Source organism: Phacochoerus africanus, chromosome 6, assembly GCF_016906955.1.
Source record: "Phacochoerus africanus isolate WHEZ1 chromosome 6, ROS_Pafr_v1, whole genome shotgun sequence".
NCBI lineage: Eukaryota > Metazoa > Chordata > Mammalia > Artiodactyla > Suidae > Phacochoerus > Phacochoerus africanus.
Window position 1 is genome coordinate 72913460 of NC_062549.1, and position 20906 is coordinate 72934365.

General features: G+C 45.2%; 1 protein-coding gene across 3 annotated transcripts in view; it reads right to left on the reverse strand.

Moving 5' to 3' along the window:
* CHD7 (chromodomain helicase DNA binding protein 7) overlaps positions 1 to 20906 on the reverse strand; it is a 184137-nt gene that overhangs the window by 76427 nt on the left and 86804 nt on the right. For all 3 annotated transcript variants that reach the window (XM_047783868.1, XM_047783867.1, XM_047783866.1), the window contains exon 3: positions 8020 to 8450. In XM_047783868.1, coding sequence (XP_047639824.1) covers positions 8020 to 8450 — 431 coding nt within the window. The remainder of the gene's footprint in view (positions 1 to 8019; positions 8451 to 20906) is intronic.

Sequence of the window (20906 nt, forward strand, 5' to 3'; positions counted from 1 at the left end):
CAATGAAAAAGGAAGTAAAATCATAAAGAGGCAACTAAAAAAGAGACAAAAGTACTAAAAGTTTAAAAGGATCAATGAAGACAACATAAAATGTGATCATCATAAAGTAAAACTAATCCAACAAAATAAAACATTTTAAATAAAGTCCTGAGACTAACATTTTTATTTCGCAGCTAAACCGAAATGTAATAAAACGCAGGTGTCAGAATAAACTAATGAGCTAAGAGTCCAAAACAAACCGCATGACAAACAAGAAACCCAAAAGTCAACGCCTTCACAGGAAGGCAGTCAGAGCTCCTGAGGCCAGGCTTCCAGCGTTTGAGACTCCCCTCAAGGCAGCCCTGGACAGGGGCAGGACCCCTTTCTGCCCACCTCCCCAGGCAGCCAGCCCTTGGGCGCTGAGCCACCCAGCCTGGCGCCCAAATACTTCACTGGAAATAGATGCCTTGTGCCCCCCCAGTTCCTAAAGACCACACACCAACCCTTCACCCTAAGTTTCTGCTTGAGAAAGAAAACGAAGAGCTGAAACGTGAAGCGGGATAGGGAGAGGGGATTCCATTTCACTTCTGAGCAACACATTGTAATGACAAATCATCAACAGGCTTTTTAAAAGTTCTCTGCCTCTAAGACAAACAATTTAATCTAAACGGTTCCCTTAAGTAGCCCTTACAGCGTCAAGAACTCCAAAGGACATTTACTTTCTAAGAAGGGAAATTCGAAGACAAGACACAGAAATCTAACTCACTTTCATTTAAAATGTGTGTTTCACAACCTAAGTATCCATCAACACATGATTATAAGATGTGCTACACACACACACACACACACACACACACTGGAATACTACTCGGCCATGAAAAAGAACAAAATAATGCCATTTGCAGCAGCATGGATGGAACTAGAGACTCTCATACTAAGCGAAGTCAGAAAGAGAAAGTCAAATACCATATGATATCACTTATATCTAGAATCTAATATATGGCACAAATGAACCTTCCACAGAAAAGAAAATCATGGACATGGAGAACAGACTTGTGGTTACCTAGGGGGAGAGGAAGGGAATGGGAGGGACTGGGAATTTGGGGTTAATAGATGCAAACTCTTGCCTTTGGAATGGATAAGCAATGAGATCCTGCTGTATAGCACTAGGAACTATATCTAGTCACTTAGGATGGAGCATGACAATGTGAAAAAAAAATGTATACATGTATGTGTAACTGGATCGCCTTGCTGTACAGTAGAAAATTGACACTGTAAGCCAGCTCTAATGGAAAAAATAAAAATAATTATATATATATATATATATATATATATAAAGTGTGTTTCAAACTCAACATGCTCCATCTAGTCCATACAGCTTACAACCAGACCATCCAAGGATGAGGAAACTGAGGGTCAAAGCGGTGGTGCTCAACCCAGGAAACATGGAGCCCAGGACTGGGCTGGAACCTGCCCAGCTCCAGAGCCTGAGCCTGCATCCTGGGACCCCGCCTCCCTGTGTGGGGGGACCTCCTCTGGTCCAGCTCTGGCCTGGCCTTTGAGGGGTTGCTTTATCTTGGAAACCTTCCCTAGTGAATGTCTTCTGTGACTTGGGACCAACCCTGGGTCGCCGCCCAATGACATTGGAATCCTGTCCTGAGGAGCCCTCCAGTTGGCCATTGTTTAAAGAATGTTTTTAAAAAATGAAGTACAGTAGAACGTTCTTCTGAAAGAGCTAAGCCCATTTTTTAGGTTGAACACATTCTCAGTGGAAAAAAGACATGCAGGCAAGAATTGCCATTGAAAATCTAAAGGTTACTGAGTTCTATGGACTGAATTAAGATCTCCCTGAAGTCAGATGGAAGCCAAGTCTGTGAGCTGATGTCATCCACCACAGGGGCCCCACGTCAATGTGAGCCACCCTGGTCCCGCCTGGCACCGCAACACAACAGAAAGGATCGGGTAAATCTACACCACTCAACTGGCGCACAAAGGGTGCCTTTCAATGCATGTTCTTCCAAGCACCAAACAGGAGCCCTGATATTTGGCTGCTGGTGCCAGGTGCTAAGATGCTACTCTTCTCCACGCCCAGGAAGGGGATAGTCAGGGCTGCATTAGCAGGCAGAACTCCACTCCCTAACACATAATCCTCTTCTCTGATCTGCCTGGCTGCTGAGACAACCAGAGACAGGCAGCCCGACCCCGTTTTAATCAGGTGGTGTAGGCAGGTGGAGAAGTCGGCAGAGCGAATGGTAAGGCCTACAGGAGAAAAACCTCACCACCCACCCCAGCAGAAGCAGCAGCACTCCCACACGTCACCCTGTTCCCATAGGAATCAGGCTGCATACACTGAAGGCCAGCATCCTAACGCAAGTTCCAGGGTGCTGGCTTTCTAACATGAGGGAGGGAAGAGTGTCCTTTTTCTTAATCACACCCTCTCGCTCCCTGTCTAATAACATTTTAGAGCTAAGTCACAGAGAATTCCATAGAAAGGTGGCTGGAGTGAGGGCTGGCCCCTCACATGACCAGCGCTCCCACAGAGGCTTTGCACAAGCAAGGCCTCACAGGGCCTCTGTCTGGGCAGAAGACAAGGAGCAAAAAGATCTTTACGTATCACGTGGCAAGGTGTGCAACTGTACACAATTTCCTACTTTGAAGAGCAGTTGCATATCATTTAAAAAATCGGCCCATGACTCCCTCTGCTCCTTCCAACTCTAACATCACAAGCACATCAACTATGGCAACGCACCTTCCACCCTAACATTTCACTTCAGAAAGACTCCGAAGCAACGTGTCTCCAGAAACACTGCCCTTCACGATCCCACTGCCGCCAGGGCCGCCTCATCTCAGCCCTCAGCAGACAGGTGTGGAGAGAGCTGAAGGGGAACCCACCTCCACTCGCTACATGAACCACAAGGGCAGCGGGCCAATGCTCTACAGTCCACTGGGTGGGCAGAAACAAGTTCCCGGCAGGCCCAGGGTGGCCCGTCGCACACCCAGCACAGAGTACCAGCCTGCGGGGCTCGCTTTGGGGCCTGTGTTGTCGGGCATCCCGTCCCCTCAAAGAGTGCGAACTGCAGCTCTGTGGTCAATGATGTCAGGGTCTGTATAACAACAGCGGATGGCCCTGCCTCCCTGCCCATTCTGCTGATTTAAGACAAATCGGACAGAAGAAGGGTCAGGATGTGGCCTATCTCTGGCCAAGGGAAGCCTCTGCGGTGGTCCTGAAGGAAAGAAAGACTGGGCCTAAGACCATCCCATGGCCCCTCTGTCAAAGACCATCGCCCGGAGCAGCTGGAAGGGGCGCCCGGCTGCATCAATGCCCAGGACCGGACAGGGCAGGCCAGCGGGCAGACATGTGACACTCTCAGACACCTTCTCTACCTCATTCTTGCCCTTCAGCCTCTTGAAAGGGCTCAGAAGTCCTTTCTGTGACCACACCTTAGAGAGCCCTCCACTCTCTTCTGCGGGCGTGGTAGTCAACATACTAAATTCAGTCTGTCCAACTACCCAATGTCGTGGCTCAGAACTAAGTCATGGCGTGTGAGTAAAAGAAGGAACAAGAAAACAGAAAGAAGAAAACCTTTGGGTTTGCTTTATTTCATTGCCTTTGCACCTGACAGAGATGTATCTGACTAGCTAGGTTTCCTGTACTCATCAGCAAATCACTCTGAGGGTTTGCTTTCGTGTCTGAGAAATTTCACATGGATAAGAGCACATTATAACATATATATCAGTTTACCAAGATACACCACCACTGGGCTTGCTGGCTGAATAAAAATATGTCTCAGGTAAAGGCCACTGCTCTCTTAGATCACAATTGAGAAAATGCCATCTGAAAAGCCAAGCTCCTCAGAATAAAGTCACAACATAAATATTAATGATAGTGTGGCCTGAAAAAAAAAATAAACAAACAAAAAGCCACTTTATGTGTTTTTAGTACTCAATAAGTAAAACAAGAAGAGTACGTTTACTTTCTAGTGTAATAGGAAACAATCTCCGTTTTCTATTTACTGTAACACTGGCTGCGGGGGAGGGGAGGGCAAAGACTCAACGAGCTCCTAGAACCTGCAACTCTCCACCGCTGCCCTGAGCCGAAGCTTCTGTAGTCCAGTCACAACCTCTGGCCGAGTTCCCTTCTTTATGTACATTCAAAGAATCTTTCTGTGGCTAAGTCGGCCACTAAATCCTTCGAGAGCCATTCAGAGGAAGCACTTCCTCCAAATTCTCTCTCGTTTCCCAAGGCCCAAGCACACACAACGGAAAACACGCTGAACAAAGACCACAGCCCCACGGACCCGTCCATGGGCAAAGGGGCGTCCTCTCCAGGCCACAGAATATCTTTTATCTTCAGTATTAAGTGCCAGCATTTGAAAGCCGTCAAGACACCTGGAGAGGGCACCAGAAAAACAGATAGAAAAAAAATGCACAGTTGAGGTAGAATGGGAAGATGGGGAGACACAGTCCCAACTAGAAAAAAGGAATGAGGCCCAGTTTTTTCATCAAGATTTTCAATGTCTCTTTCAGAAATGCTGGCACCTTTTGTTGTGTCACTGCCACTCTATGCACCAGCTTGTGGGCAGCTTCTTTCCCTGCGGGGCCAAGACAGAACCAGTCATATTTTGGTTGCCGAAAGGGCCAGTTCCCTGGGAATGGCCACAAATTCAAGCCTCGGTGACTCCAAGGAGTGAAGTGGGATGACAGGCCGTGAGGAGGACACGCGGGGAGGTCAGCCCGACAAACGACAGCTCACGTTCTCTCTGCCCAGGAGTGTGTGAATGGCACACAACGAGCACCCGCCTGCAGGACACAATGCAGACAACAGTGGGTCACTGCCGTCCCCACCCGCTCAAAGGACAGCCGCGTCTGTGAGCAGAATCTCACCAAGGATTCGGCCTACAGGGCTCAACAGGAAAGATGTGAGTACTTCTAACGGCAAATTTTTCATTTCATGTCTGCTGATCCCCTCTGTCTCAGCCCTCTGTAGGAGAATTATTTTCTGTATAAACAAATTCATCAAGTTAACGTATTCAAGGATGGAAATAACTGGTATCACATAACATTTTGCAAAACAAAATTGCCACTGCTGTATTCCAGTGCTTAAAAGCAAACTGCTATGGCAATTCAACCCCAGTACTAACATAACCCAAACCCCCTATTACCTTCATCACTGCATATTCAATTTACATAATTATTCTGCTATGCTAGTCGGAATTTACATGTAGCTGTATGCAAGCTGCTGATCCCTGCTTCAGGGATGCTCCTTCCTTTCCAGACAGAGGAACGAGACCACCACTGGAGCTACCCCCCCATCACCACCTGACCAGCAAGAACACTGGAGCCCAACAAAGTAGCCAACTGGCTTGTCAATTTCATGAACATCCCTAGTCAGCTACCATGTTCCTGGAGAGTCATCCCGGTCTGAGCATCACCTGCAGCAAAACCTCTCAGAAATGTCCTCACCCCACTTCACCCTAAATCAGCAAGTGGCCCAACAGGGGGTCAGGTCGCCCGGGGTCAGCTGAGGCGCCCCAAACACTCTCGGCCCCCTTCTCAGGCACACATGTCAGTACTCTAAGGACATGTTTCCTCTCGGTGACTGTCACACCACTGCAGGAACAACAACTGTCATCAAGTGCGGATGTCAGGCAAAGGCAAGAAGGAGGAGAGAAATACTAGACTTTCCTCCTGGGAGAAGATAATCACGCACCTCTCTCCTGCCAGAAGCTGGAGACTCTGGCCATCACTCAGGCTCGGCAACACCAAACTCCCTCAAAGGGACTCCTGCCCCAGGCCAGGCTGATGGGCTGCACTGAAGGCTTCTCTGCGGCCAATGGCATATGTGCAGCTGCACCGGGGGGGGGCCAGGACCGACGGGATTCCATGCCCCAAGTTCCTAGTGGTGGTTTATGGTCACTAGGGAAATCTCAACAAGCCCCGTTATTAAACACGGTAATTTACTATCCACCCCGATGTATTCTATAGGGCCAGACGTAAGGGTATGCTAAAGCCCGCTTTTAAAGACAGGGTCGGTGTGAGGAGACTGAGAGCTGGAAGGAATATACTTGGACATTTAGGACAAGGATCCAAGATACAGTGGGGGTTTTCCTTGTCAGTTTTTAACCATTAGGTGATGAATTCAAAAAATTAAGATAAAAATTGAAGACATGTATCTTGAGGCTACAGTCAGTCTGTGCTCGAGAAAGCTTCTTTAGGATACATTTTTGAGTTTTGTTTTTTTTTTTAAATACATGCTTCTTAGGTTTTTCTTTGATTTCTCCCTCCTTAGGAGAAATAAAGCACATGCTTCCTCCTACCAAAAGCACAGTCCATATATCTAAGTGATTATGTATTTTTAAACACCCCTCATAAATCAGACCATAAATCAGACCAACTCTAACCATGTCTCCCAGCCCACATCCCTAAGACTTGACACAGTACCTACAAATAGTAAGCACCTACAAAAATACTTAAGTAGGTGAAAACAGAATTGATAATCGATTGCGAGTGTATAAGAGTGTTTATAAAGAGAAAAAAAAATGAATGGTTTTTGATTAAAAGACCACATACTGGAGCATCAAAGAATGCTCCAAGTAAATGCAAATATTAAGTTACCTATAAGACTGAGTTATTGAACATACAGTGATAACCACAAGGAACTGGTTCCAGGACCCCAGTGGATATCAAAATCTGTAGATGCTCAAGTCCCTTAGATAAAAAGATGCAGCACGGTCAGCCCTCTGTATCCATGGATGCAGGACCCGTGGATGTGAAGCACCAACTGCAATTCACTTATTTTGGCACCATAAAAAGTACTGATGACAAATATTTTTTAATGGCTATGATTCAAACTTTCAAAATACTAGAGAATCATGTATTGAGTTGTTTAGATACTTTTTAGCAGGAAGCTGAAAATCCAAGTTTGTTCTTTCACTGTGCAGCATCTTTCTAGTCACAGAAACCACCCCTCTCTCTGTACCTGCCTGTAACACACAGGAAAGCCCACAAGCCAAAGGCTTACAAGCCAGCGAGCTCGCAAAGCCTGCATCACTCACATCAATTGCAGGGCTGGAGCACGCAGGGGTGTGTGTGTGTGTGTGTGTGTGCGCGTGTGCACCAGCATGTGTGTGCTGGGGGTGGGAGGTGGGCGTGTTTTCTAATGGAGTTTGCAAACAGGTTCAGATTAACCAAATCTGACCATACTTCCATCTGGAAACTATATCTTCTAACATGAGCCATATTCTGAAAAATAGATTCAGATGTTTGGAACTGGTTCAGAACAGTTGTAAGAAATGTTCGGTACAAATGAAAAAAATTAGTCCTCAATGTCTTCTCCTCTCGGCTTTTCTTACTGAATAAATATGCCTTCTGGGGGGTCAGAGCGTTGGCGGGGAAGTATGGCGTGCAGCAGGCTATTTCCTAGGACCTGAAATTCACGCTAAACTCGAATGCATGTCGAATGGAGAACTGCTATTTGATTCCTCCCACGTTGCCCACCAGGATTTCAACCCTGCCCCTGGAAGGCTCACTCTGTCTGCCAAGTGGAGAGAATTAATTCTCCTGTTTCAACTTCTGGGAAGCAGGGCTGAAAAGCCTAGTGAAATACAGTGACCCTCCTTGCTTCCATAATCCTTCTTACCCCGTTTTGCATTGTCACTGAAAATGAGGCAGGGGGTGGGGAGGTGGGATGGGGGGGGGGGCTGAGCTTACAAATGTTGGTAACTCGGCCCGATTTGTCAAATGACAGATTTCCACACAAATACAAGAGAGTATTTTAAAACAATCAACAAGGTTTGTCCAGTAATATTTCTAAAAACCTGCCAACCAAATCAACAGTTCACAGTAAATGAGTCTTAAATTTTAGAATGCATCGAAACCTTAACTTTTCAGTGTGGGTCTAAGAGAGAGAACCTCACCAATGAGGACAAAAGTTCAAGTGCCCCTCCCGAATCCCGCCCAGGCCCGCTCCTTGCTCCTTCCGCTGGGACTGTCTCGCTTCTCTACTGTGTCGGGTAGCAGCTGCCTCTGGCAAAAGCCTACCTTGACTTTTTGCTGGATTTGGGTTTTGGCGTGGCAGTTTTTGCTTTCTTTTCCTTTGGCTCTTTGGGAATCTTGGGGGCTTTTGGGGTCTTGGGTTCCTTGGGCTCTTTTTTCTCCTTGGGGTCTTTCGGTTCCTTGGGATCTTTTTTTGCCTTCGGCCTTTTCTTTTTCTTTTTTTCTTCTTGGGACCCATCTAGTGAGTTCCTGTTTAGTTCCTGGGTATCAACCCCACCAGGGACGTCATCTTTACCGAAACTTTTACTGGGATCCTCTGCAACGATGTGGTTGTTTTTCTTTTTCTTCTTCTTCTGCTGTGGCTGCTGTTCTATGGACGGCAGGTAATCATCACTCTTCACTAGCTGGGCGTTCGGTCCACTAACCTGAGTCATATCCGGCACTGGTTTCTCTAGAAAGGGCTCCGATGGAGAATGCTAAGAGACACAAATAGGAATTGAAATTAGTTTATCATTCTTTGTAGTGAAGAAAGGAACTGAAAGTTAGTGGCTGTGCTTCTGAAACTTACTCTATACTCAAGGTAGCAAACTTCACCAACTCCACAGTCATGAAATCTATCATTTTCTCCCATCCAAAAAAAATACATTTCTTCAACAAGAAAGCTTTTAGATCGACAGTGTTAAAGAGGGCAACGTGGTGATACAGTAAAAAAATCCATTTAGGAGGAAGAAAATTTCTCATTCAGCTAAAGACACTTTCCATGTTCTTAGCACCTAAGTAGGAAGTGGTGAAGGACGAAACAGTAGCAAAAGCTAAGCCACAAAGATGGAATTCAAGTGGAATTTTCCCCCATGCAGTGATGGGAACTCTAATTAAAGATATACAATGAAGTCACTTTGAAAAAGAACAAGTATACTGAGCCTTATAAGAATCAGATACTGTGAAAGTTTGAAACCTGAGTGTAAACACATAAATCTTACAAAGTACAGGTCATTTCTGATTTAAACGACATTCAAATATCAAATTAAAAGCAGATATACGGTAGTTCCCTTGGTGGGCAGCAAGTTTAGGATCCAGTGTTGTCACTGCTGTGGCTCAGATTGCATGGGTTTGATTCCTAGCCTGAGAACTTCAGCAAGTCAGAGGCGAAGCCATGGGGGGGAAAAAAAATGTAGATATACAAACGTAATGTGTTTGACTGGGTTAGATTTCTTGTACTGATAGGAAAAGCAGATAATGTTTTTCTTAAGTTATTAAAGCTTTACATTCCCAAATCTTACTGAGAGAGAGAAAAAAAAAAAAAACACCGAAATAGTCAGTTGGACATGCCCTGCGGAGATCATCCACCAGGACTAAACCCAGAAATGGCCTTGAACAGCCTGGAGGACACCCACACATGGGAGGGGATGCAGAGTGGTCAGGACTCGGCCTCACAGCTCATGGCCCAAATCAGGGCAGGGGTAGAGGTCCTTCTGTCTCCCCTGTAAATTCGAACATCCAATCAGCCTTCACTTGACAATGCAACACTTGAAAATGTTCTATCTGCAAATGCCACTCATTTTCTGCCTTTTTCACGTGCTCCTCCAGACACCTAAGAGTCTCTGTGATAAAAACAGCAACGGTAACAACAGCCGCCAGCGTGTGCAGAACCGTCTCGCAGTATGTGTGGGCACGTGCTAAGGAAGCACCCAACCCGGACACCCTCCAACCCCCATGCCAGCCCGAAGAGCTTGTGTGGACGCAGGTATGCCAGGTAGAGGACGTGTCAGGGAACGCAAGTCACATAACTGGGACCCACAACCTGGCCCACAACCTCGAAGAGAAGAGCCTCAGGGCAGCAGAGGTCCAGGTCTACAGAGGACTCGCGAGGAGCCCAGGAGCCGCGCTCAGCGCCCACAAAGTCCAAATCCGATTCAAACCAACCAACGCCTACTGAGCGGCTGCTTCCTGCCATGTACTGATTTAGGTGCTTTCAGGAGTTAGTTCACCTGAACCTCACACCAAAATGTGAAGATCTGCCCCCATTTTTCAGAAAAGAAGCAGAAGGTGAGGAAGCCACGTGGCTGCTTGAGGCCACACAGAGGGGGACAGAGTTGACCCGTGGATCTAAGTTTCCTAAATCCAGCACTCATCTGACTCTGTCTGCCTCCTGAAAGCCCCCACAGGGCCTCCTTCTGGGAAAAGTGCCACAGGCTTTGCTTTATTTTCAAAGCGTTTGGTGACCCAAAAAACATTACAAAAAAAAAAAAAAAGTCACTGCCTGAAAAGAAACTGGTTATACTTGGTCCCACTGAAACCTACTATGGTCCCTGTAGAAACCTACACTTAGTTCCCCATCTGCACTGGGATAAGAAGAGACCACAACTGTGAGTGAGAGAAGATTCCAGTCCAGCCTCTGCCATAGGCTCTATTATCTGGGAAAATCATTTCTCTCATTTTCTTCCTCTGCAAAACGAAGAGTTTGGTTTCGATGATTTCCAAAGTCTCTTAATAAATCTGACAGTCTTAGAAAACCTTAAAATACATACCTCCCTTGCTTAGAGCTGAGAGAGGAAGACCTGGGGGGTGGCGGTGGGAGGCTCAGGGAACGTGCAGGAGAAGCAAGGACCCGTGCTGGGTCCACCCAAGGTCAAGTGCTGGAGAAACTCACCCACCTGCCCTCTGTGTTTCCCTCACAAACACTCTGAAAAGGTCACCTGAGGAGCTATCCAAACTATCACGAGCCGAGAAGTCTTAGGATCCAACAGAACTCTTCCTCATCTAAGTTGCTCAAGTGGAGTTCCCTGTCCCATACACAGTGTTTCCTATTGTAAGGAAACAGGAAGAACCCACATCTTTTTGTAAGAGATGGAGAGATCAAACTTATGTGGGACAAGCTATTTCTCAGGAAATGGAAGAAAAAGCATTTCCGGGAAAGGGGAGGGAAGAGGAAAGTCTACCAGAAAACAATGCTCACAGCTTCAGATGGGGAATTAATTCCAGGTGCGTGTACCCGTCTTTAATCTGCACGGCATTAACTCCGGCAACCCAGTGCCAGCCTCTGATGAGAGATACCTGGTCCGAATTTGGGAATTAGAAAAAGCATGTAGCACATGATACCAAAAGAGGGAAAATTTATCTGCACTTTAGCATACAAATCATTTTGGATGCTCCTTTCGGCAATAAATGAAGCCATAAATTAATATCCCTTAAAAATTTAATCTTCCATAAGAAGGGGAAAAGAACATAAAGATCGGATACGAAAAGAGATATTAATCCTGTTTGCTCTGTGGTAGAATTATGTTTCGGTTCTATCTGAAATAGGGTGGAAAAGGTGCTCAGAAATATTATAGTGTTTACCAGACCCACATCTCCTTAAATCTTTTAGAGAAAAGCTGTTTTTGTAAACATTTAACAAAGAACAGATGGCCTGCCTTAATCATGTGGGGGAAAAACCTGGAGCTCACAGTAATACCCTGACAAAGCCTCCCAGGCCCAGCCGTGCCCCCCTCCCACCCCCACGCATGGTACAGTCTCCTCTAATGCTATTTAATTTTACAGCGGACATTTTGCCATCAATTCCCACTTTCTGACAGGTAATCAATGCCATTAACATCTGATATGACCATATAGGGCATTCCTAAAACCTCTCATTTATTAGGGGAAAGGTAGAGGATGCTAGATGCCAAAGGTACTTTTAAGTACACCCAACAGGACTTTCTGCTTGACACATTTTTCTGTCATAATTCCATATGCCTTTCAGAAGAACACTGCGGAATATATAAGTTCGGTGTCCTGGGTTTTTGGAACTAAAACAGAATGACTGACTTTTGAGCAATAAATAAAGATCCAAGGTGTGTGCTGTCCAAAAAAATTACAAGAAACTAGAGATAATTGCTTTTATCCTTAACTCCATTTTCATAATGCATAAATTAGACAAACATATAAATAAGTCTTTTATAAAACCGAAGAGACAGGATGCAAATTTAACCAAAGGAGAGCTGGGATGGAGACGGTGAGGCCAAACCCTCTGTTTCCTTTAAGCAAAAGTGACCCCAAAAGCTCAGGAGCCTTCATCACAGGAACTTGAGAAAACGTGGAAGAAACTTTTCATCCATCTCTGGTGGGCTTTCCCTCCCACATTAACCAGCCTTTCTAACAAAAGGATTATCTTACTTAATCACGTTTTGTTTTAATCAACAATCTTTTTTTTTTTTGTCTTTTTGCCTTTTCTAGGGCCGCTCCCACGGCATATGGACATTCCTAGGCTAGGGGTCGAATAAGCTACAGCTACCAGCCACAGCCACAGCCACAGCGACTCAGGATCCAAGCTGCATCTGCAACCTACACACGGCTCACAGCAACACTGGATCCTTAACCTGCTAAGCAAAGCCAGGGATCGAATCTGTGTCCTCATGGATACTAGTCAGGTTCGTTAACTGCTGAGCCATGAAGGGAACTCCCAAAACACTACTTTAAAATAAAGCAAAGATACTACCAATTGGATGATGGTAACAACACACTTCCGGGGGAGCAGGTCCCTCCCCGAAAATTAAGATGAAGTGAGGGAGGGGCTCAGGCTCTCAGAGAAACTAAGATGCTCAGGGAGAAGCTATGACCACGTAAGACCCACAACGACCAACACAAGCCTGAAACACACTGTGACATAAATGGCTTGTAGAAATACAAACATTAAGTAGTAATTGCCAAAAAGTACAATTCGGTTTTCTGGATTTTTTTAAATGCCTTTGGAGACACGTTTCTATGACTGTCCTTCTTCACCTGTATTTCTGCAGTTCTCAGTCCCTCTGCACTCTTTAGATTCTAAAAAGGAATTCCAGCAAAAACACTAGAACTCAATCTGCAGCCAAAAGAGTGTACCAGGGTTCAAAGAGCATTCAGCAGAGTCCCACGGAGAGTTTAACATCTTTTCTCAATGACATTCATCAGAGGAAGGGCACTCAGTAATATCTGGTGCCCAATTCTTCTATTCATCTAGCAAATGTCTGAGGATTTAGCAGTAAGCCAGGCAGCCACGGTACCTGCCAGGGAGAGAGAAGCACCCAGCGGCTGGCCGACACCAAGGAGGCTTCCTGAAAAGCAGCCCGCCAGGCTGGGGCTGCAGGGGAGGCAGACACCAGCGAGGCCCCCTCCCCAGTGGACCCCCCGAACAACAAACCACATCCAGGACAGCATGACTGAAGCCACAAAAATGCATCACAACAGCTTTTAAAACCCTCTGTGGGAGGGAGATCAAGGTGAGCAGATACCAGTGTGAATGGTCCACTGAAATAATTTTTAACTGTGATTCTTTGATATAAGATAGTAAGGACCAAAATCATTTTTTAAAGGGAATCGAGGACTAGGATATTTTCTGCTTGACTAAATCTGGTATGAGAGTTAGGGCCTCAAGTTCAAGCCCCTATATACCAGTTAGTTTTATTCAGCTCATTCTTAAAGACAATTTTTAGGGAAAAAATAGGTATTGCGTGAATGCTTTTATGAACACAAACACAAACATGAATAGTATCACGCTTGTTGGTCCTATGACTTGAGAAGGCGAACAGTATAGCACAACACTTTTTTAAGTTGAGGGTTGTAAAAGCTGTTTCAAGAAAAGAAGACTTGGGTCACATGAGGTTTGAGAATTCCGGGCTAACCAAAGCTAAGTGGTTTTCTTTAGGGCAGAATTCTCCAAGCCCTTCCTACACCCTGAGGGCGGAGAGTACACAGTATGTCCTACGCGTATTTAACCATGGCATTCTTTTTCCAGGACTATCGTGAATAAAAATGTTCTTCAGGAGTTCCCGTCGTGGCGCAGTGGTTAACGAATCTGACTAGGAACCATGAGGTTGCGGGTTCGGTCCCTGCCCTTGCTCAGTGGGTTAATGATCCGGCGTTGCCCCGTGAGCTGTGGTGTAGGTTGCAGACGTGGCTCGGATCCCGCGTTGCTGTGGCTCTGGCGTAGGCTGGCAGCTACAGCTCCAATTGGACCCCTAGCCTGGGAACCTCCATATGCCATGGGAGTGGCCCAAGAAATAGCAAAATGACAAAAAAAAAAAATGTTCTTCAAAATACACTCTGGATCATACTGATACAGCCAAAGCAGGCAAACCCATCACCTCTGCAGCTGGGATGACTAAGAGAGCCTATCTCAAAGCAGTGATTATCAAATGTTTTAAAAGACAGCATGTGACATTATGACTAAATATAACTTTATATAAATGTACTGAAACAGCTTACCACAATTATACTCCAATGTAAGAATGAAATAGGAACATTAAGATAATGTAAGGGTGACCCGTACAATTTCTGTAATGATATACATGCAGAGAAGGTAATCACTTAGCTAAATAAAATATATTTTGAAATAGCATAATATCTTATCTCAGGGTGTCCCTCAGAATCATTAAATTTTAGAATTGAAAAAAAATTCATTACCATGACGTATCTCATTTAAAAATCATCTGAAGGCATTTCTGAACCCTTGGTTTTCTGCTTACGTTTCTGTCTTTGGAATGGATCTGTCATACAAACAAAATCTTAAAGAGCCGCAAATTCACATGAGCTACTTTTACAGCATCTTCATTATAAACTCACTTTGAATTAGAGTCCAAAACAATGAAAATATTGAACCAAGCGGTCATGTTAAATGAATGTTAAGGAGCTTCCTGTAGGATATTCAGTACTGACCACCTTCCAGTCTTTCGGGTGGACATACCATAGGAAGTGTCATCACGTGGCATCTGCAAGCTGTGACATGCTATGCAGTGGCGTTTCTGAGGCCACGCCAGTGCTGGACTCTTGATCGGACTCCACCCAGTGGAGGAGAACAGGTGTCTGTCCACCTTCCTCACTTGCAGCCGCCTCATCACCGCACCCTCCCTGTGTCTGTGCCACCAGGCTGTCACACGGGGCAGGGTGCAGCTCTGTGGCCACCATGCCAGTGGGGTAACAGGTAAATTCTACTTCTTAGAAATGGCACCAAACCAAGTAACAGGCTTGCAGTTAAAAGCCATGTAGTGAAATAACATGTTTGTCAGCCCCTCTACACACACACACACACACACACACACACACACACACACACACACACACGGCACAGAGTTGAAGTGATGCTGATATTTCGATTTTTTACAATATTTTTCCACTGTTTCACATGCACCTAGGGAAATTAGTTTAACTGTTTAGAGAAGACAAATAATGTTTTAACATGGGTTAGTTTTTTCGGGAGGGGTGGGCAGAGGAGTGCCATGCCTTCGGGCGGGGAGACACAGAACCAGTAGAAACTCGGCACAATTCAAAGCTACCGATAACAGTAACGGGGCACAATCCTAGGCCTCCTGGGCCGCTCACAGAGGGCAGCCCCTGCAGGCAGCAGCCTCCCCCCAATCTGCCACCATGGCAGCCCCCCAGGAAGGAGCAGAGTCTGCAACTGTGGCATCATGGTGTCCCTGACCAAGCCACTAAACCAGGACCCACCAAAGGCATCTCAGACACATCACGCTTCCCCTCCTGTCCTCAAGGTCGTGGTTCCCAAAGGCAGCAGATCACCAAGCGCCTTTTTTTATCAGACATCACTTTCCAGAAGGCAGAACAGAAACGACAGTGACTATGCTCGGGGTCCTTAACAAGGTGGACGCAGCATCTCTCCCTACCTCTTTGTTCTTTCTTCGCCACCTCTCGTGTGGTGCCCTTACCGGCACCCACTCCATAAATACCACAGCGTGAGAACCTAGAGAACAAATCCTGGTTCACAGGCATTTGCCTTACTTATGTCAAGTCATTTCTAAGGTCCATACTGTTCTCAGAGGGGTGTCTGGAGGCTGGGACTTGGCAGTAGACACATGGAGCTGAAGCTACCCGGCTCAACAGAGATCAAACTCAGCAAAAAACTAGACAGCAGTGCTTCTGGGCTGGTCGAGGTGTTTTGCATAAAAAGATCCTATTCAAGGCCCTAAGGACAAGGACCAAATTTACATACTAAAAATAGTTCAGTTCAATTCAATCTTTTTTTTTTTTATGTACACTTCCATGGGTTTTTTTTTTTTTTTTTTTTTTTTTTTGCTATCACGGGCATAGCTAAAAAGAAAGTTCGATCCTTAAGCCGGAAGGATAAAGTGTACGGAGTCCGGCTCTGAAAGACTCATTTACCTCCAGTTTACACTTAGGTCTCTACCATTCTAAACCGGTCAGTGTTAAAAGTAACTTGCGATGCCATTCCTATGAATTTAGAAAGCCAAACCTCAGTGGACTGAAAGGAACGTATCTCTTCTACACTGAACGAGCCCAAGGGTTTGTGTAGAAATAGTAATAGAATTTTGAGGGGGAAAAAAATCCGTTTATTCCGAGCTCAGTGATAAAAGCTGATTTACACACTAGGCAAGTTCTCCAGGATTCAGACACTGTGAGTCTAGCGGATGCAGTTGACAATAAATGCTTAATGATGGACTACTTTGGCCCTAGAAAAGCCCATTCTCATCTTGCAGGAGGCAGAATTCAAGGCGACCTCACGATCTCTGCCTCCTGACCATGAGGGGACCTGTGGCTTCCAGCCAGCAGAACACGGCCACACCGGAAGGACTTCACAGGTATGACTACAGGGCCCCAATCAGTTGGTTATGGAGTTACTCAAAGGAGACATCATTGTGCATGGGCATGACTTAATCAGGGGCTTGTGAAGAGGGAGTGGGCCCCCCTGGAGAGCCAGACACTCCCTGTTGCCAGCCATGAGGAAGCCACCGAGGTCAGGAGCCAAGGGTGCCCCAGGCAACATCCTGCGAGAGCCAGGGCCCCATCACAGAGCCGCGGGGATGAACTCTGTCCACCACCTGAGGGGACCTGGAAGCCAATTCCTGCGCAGCTGAGTCTCCAGGTGGGAACGCAGCCCTGACATCTGCCTGGAGCCTAAGGGACCCTGAGCACGGGAGTCAGCAGGGCTGTGACCAAGTTCTGACTCACAGAAAACGCTGTTTTAAGCCATGAAATCTACGGCAATACAGCAACACACAATGCACACCTTAAAACCCTCTGCAGCTCAAATTTTTTTCAAGTTTTTTCCCCCCATCCAGGATCCCCCTTCCATGCTAGAGCTTTGTCTGTCACATAAGGTCAGAAGCACAAGAGGACTTGCCTATCCCTTTGGGATGCTACTCTACCAATGGTTACACTGAGCACTTCTGTACCAAGAGCAGCTCTGGGCTCACAAGTACCTAGAAAATTATCTTTGTGTTATAAATGGGAGACTAAGGCACACAGCGAGGTGAACACATCTGTCCCAAGTCACAAAAAGCTGGTTATAAGACTCAAGACTCGATACAGGCTAGAGTTCCCGCTGTTGCACAGTGGGTTAAGGATTCAACTGCAGCAGCTCCAGTTACTACAGAAGTACAGGTTCAATCCCCAGTTCAAAACAGTGGGTTAAAGGATCTGGCATTGCCACAGCTGCAGCTCAGATTCAATCCCCGACCCAGGAACTTCCCATAAGCCCTGGGTGTGGCTGTTAAAAAACAAAAAACAAACAAACAAACAAAAGGATCCAATCCAGACCACCTCTCTGCAGAGCACACAGCTTAGCCATGACACCTGTTATTTAATTCCTGTGGCTCACGCATACCTGCCCAAGTGTCTTCAAAGAGGAGGAAGATATGACAACAGAGCTGGGTGCAAGGTAACAGCTGGACAGAGGTGGGACCCGCTTCAACAGGAAGAACCCAGGTGGAATAAAGGGTGTCGCTATTACAGGCAGACTGCAGTTGACACTGTCAGACAGTTAACCAGCATTGAAACCATCATGGGGAGGAGATTTTAAAAGAAAATCACTTCATCCCAGCTAAAAAAGAAAAGAAGAAAAAAGTGAAAATGAAAAGAAACTGCACTATGAGCAACATTAAAGTTCCCTGATACGTATTTAAAAAAAAAAAAAATCTGCTGCACTTTGGAAACGGTTTAACACTTAGAGGGGACTGTGTCCCCGTGACTCCTTCCAGCTGGAATTACACACGAAACAGAAGATACCAAAGCAATTAAGTATTTTATAAACACTGCTGAGGGGTCAAAAAGAGGGAGGTTCATTCACTGACTAATAACGCAGTAATAAACAAACAGCAATGTTATGCAACTGAGAAAATTATTATAATTGAATCTACACAGCTGGGCAAGAATAGACGCCTGGTTATGTATATTAGCTCACAAATGCTCTGTGTGGGTAGGTTTGAGTTTTAGAACTGTTTCAGATTTGAGACCCTTTTACAGTCAGATATTTTTCTCTTAACCGAATACAATTGCACCATTACCAGTGCAGAAGAGAAAATAACTTAATGAACTGCCCCACCAGTCATTTGCTGTTATTTGTGCTACAGAGGAATACGTGGGTACAGAGTGGTTAGCTTAGACTTTCCTGCGATGAACTCACTTCAGAGACACTGCATCTTGTTTGTGCACAGCAACGTGAATAATGAATGACCGAGACTGAGCATACTGGAGGGAAAGCCCAGAACAAAGTCGCTTTTCACTTTTTAACATTCAGCTCCCACTGCGTTCCTGGAGTTTCCTTCCCACCTTGATATTTCCCTTTTGCAGAAAATAGGCGTGGAAACACCACCAATTACCATCCTTTATGTTTACACGGATGTGCCTGACAGGGACAAGAGAGCGACTCGGGTGTTTCCCTTGAATTGTTGAAGTCACAGCATTAGAACCAGAGAAACACCACTATTCTCTTGAGTTCAAGAATGACTTGTTTTTGTAAAAATCCACCATCTTCCCACCAATTAAATGCAGTTAAAAAACTCACCCAAAGAAAACAGGCTTCTTTTCAAACGATATTCTAGCTAGATGTTACCCTTACTACTACATGGATTTCTGTCTTAATTAAATGACTAAATCTGAACACATTTGTGATCTCCGTCAAGTTTCCCGTCTGCATAAAACTTAACTAACTTCACCCACGAATGGATGATTAGCTAACCATCGGGGCAGAGGCACACATTCTACATCAATGATATCTATTTTTATGAGATAAAAGTACTAAAGCTTTAATGGTGGCAATTAAAACAGCCAAGAGTTTGAGTAGCTCGATGGCTGAGTCACAGACCTTTTACCTATAATGGGATCCATTATATCCCTGAACTCAGTTTGAGGGAGTAAAAGAGGGACAGATTTTTAAATATGGTGATAAAACAGCAGCGCCCTCTGAACCAAGCTGTTTCCGTTTAAACTGCTCTGTGATCCACCCCGCACCTTAACGTCAATACCCATTGGCGGGCTCTCAGATACTTGGGTCTACTTGAAAATACTCGAACCATGTGAAAATGCTACAAAGATGCTGTTACATAGTGATGCGTATTTGAGGAATCTGTTTCTATTTTCATGTATTTCTATTTAAAAATTCATCACTTTTTGGAAAATGCCTAAGTTCAGATGGCTTCTGACAAAATATCATTTATGCCTGCAAGATAAATACGTATGTTTTGATATTCCCTTTTAAAGTATAATTTGGGGGGTGAATAAGAATTAAGTATTCACAACAGGAGGCAATGTCTGAGCAATGCTGATGTACGAACGCCAGCATGCCAAGGAGTAGTACGGCTTTCTTGTGGTGGTTTTACACTGTTATTCAAAAGTATTAGGATAATAAGCTCTGTGGTTGCACAATTTAATAATCATCTAATGTCCAACCCAACACTAACCACTTCTCTAATTCGAGAACCTTAAATTTTCTCTCTTTTGCTTCTATTGCAGCAAATTCAGAAAGAGAAAGAGAAATTACCTTGGGAACAACCTCACAAGGATTGGTAAACATTACACTCACCATCCCCAGGGAGAGCTGGCAAACAGGATTTGCCTCCGACCAGGAAGGACCCAGCTAACCCGGATGGGGGCAGCCGGAGTGGCCTTGGCCCAGGTGGCCTAAAGCCAGTCTGGATCTCTCCGGCTGGTGTGGTCAGCGCCCCCACCGAGGACACCTGCACTGTCCAGGCACTCACCTGGGCTTAGGCCTCTACGTGCTGACAGCCTGTCTGAGATAAGCTGTCTGAAGGAGAAACGGGAGGCTGGACTCACCACTGGGTTTGCTCTTGAGCCTTTACTGGCGGGGGGGGGGCGGGGTGGGGGGTTAACAATCAAATGTGAAGACAGTCATCTCAAGATGCCTCGACTTCCGTCTAGAAGGTGAAGAAGAGGATGGACAGATGGACAGATCTGTGAAGACCCCTAACTCTAAGAATCTTCAGTGTGATATTCTCTACCGCTAAAAATCTGGCTTCAGCCCTGCTTAAATGAGAACTACCCCACATGTCTAAAAAGAAATGAGCATGTGTAAAGTGAAATGGGATGTGAAGACAACTACGGAGGGATACGTTAAGGAAGTTTCTTAAACACAAAAGATAAAACTGATATTAAAAAAGAACAACAGAAAATCCCAAATTAAATAAAATATCCCAATATCCCAGAGTTAGAAATATAAATGAAATCTTAAAATACACAATTTACTTTTCCCATTTATACTAAAAAAAAAAAAAAAAAAGGGAGGAAAACTGGGAGTTCTTGTCATGGCTCAGTGGGTTAAGAACCCAACAGAGTATCCATGAGGACGTGGGTTCGATCCCTGGCCTCGCTCAGTGGGTTAAGCATCAAGTGTTGCTGTGGCTGTGGTGTAGGCCAGCAGCTGGCCAATTTGACCCCTGGCCCAGGAACTTCTATACGCCGCAGGTGCAGCCATAGAAAGAAAAAGGAAAAATAAAAATGAAAATAAACGAAAAAGGAAAACTTTCAGAACTGCACTGCAATAATTCATAATCTCACTTCGTAGATACCTAACATTCACTAAGTTTTCTCCCAGTACGTTTAGTCTCTGCTCAATATAACATGTCATAATATTTATTAAACATCTCAGCGTGCACTGAATAATAAAGCTTAGGTATAAAAATTCATTCATGTTTATGAACCTCTGA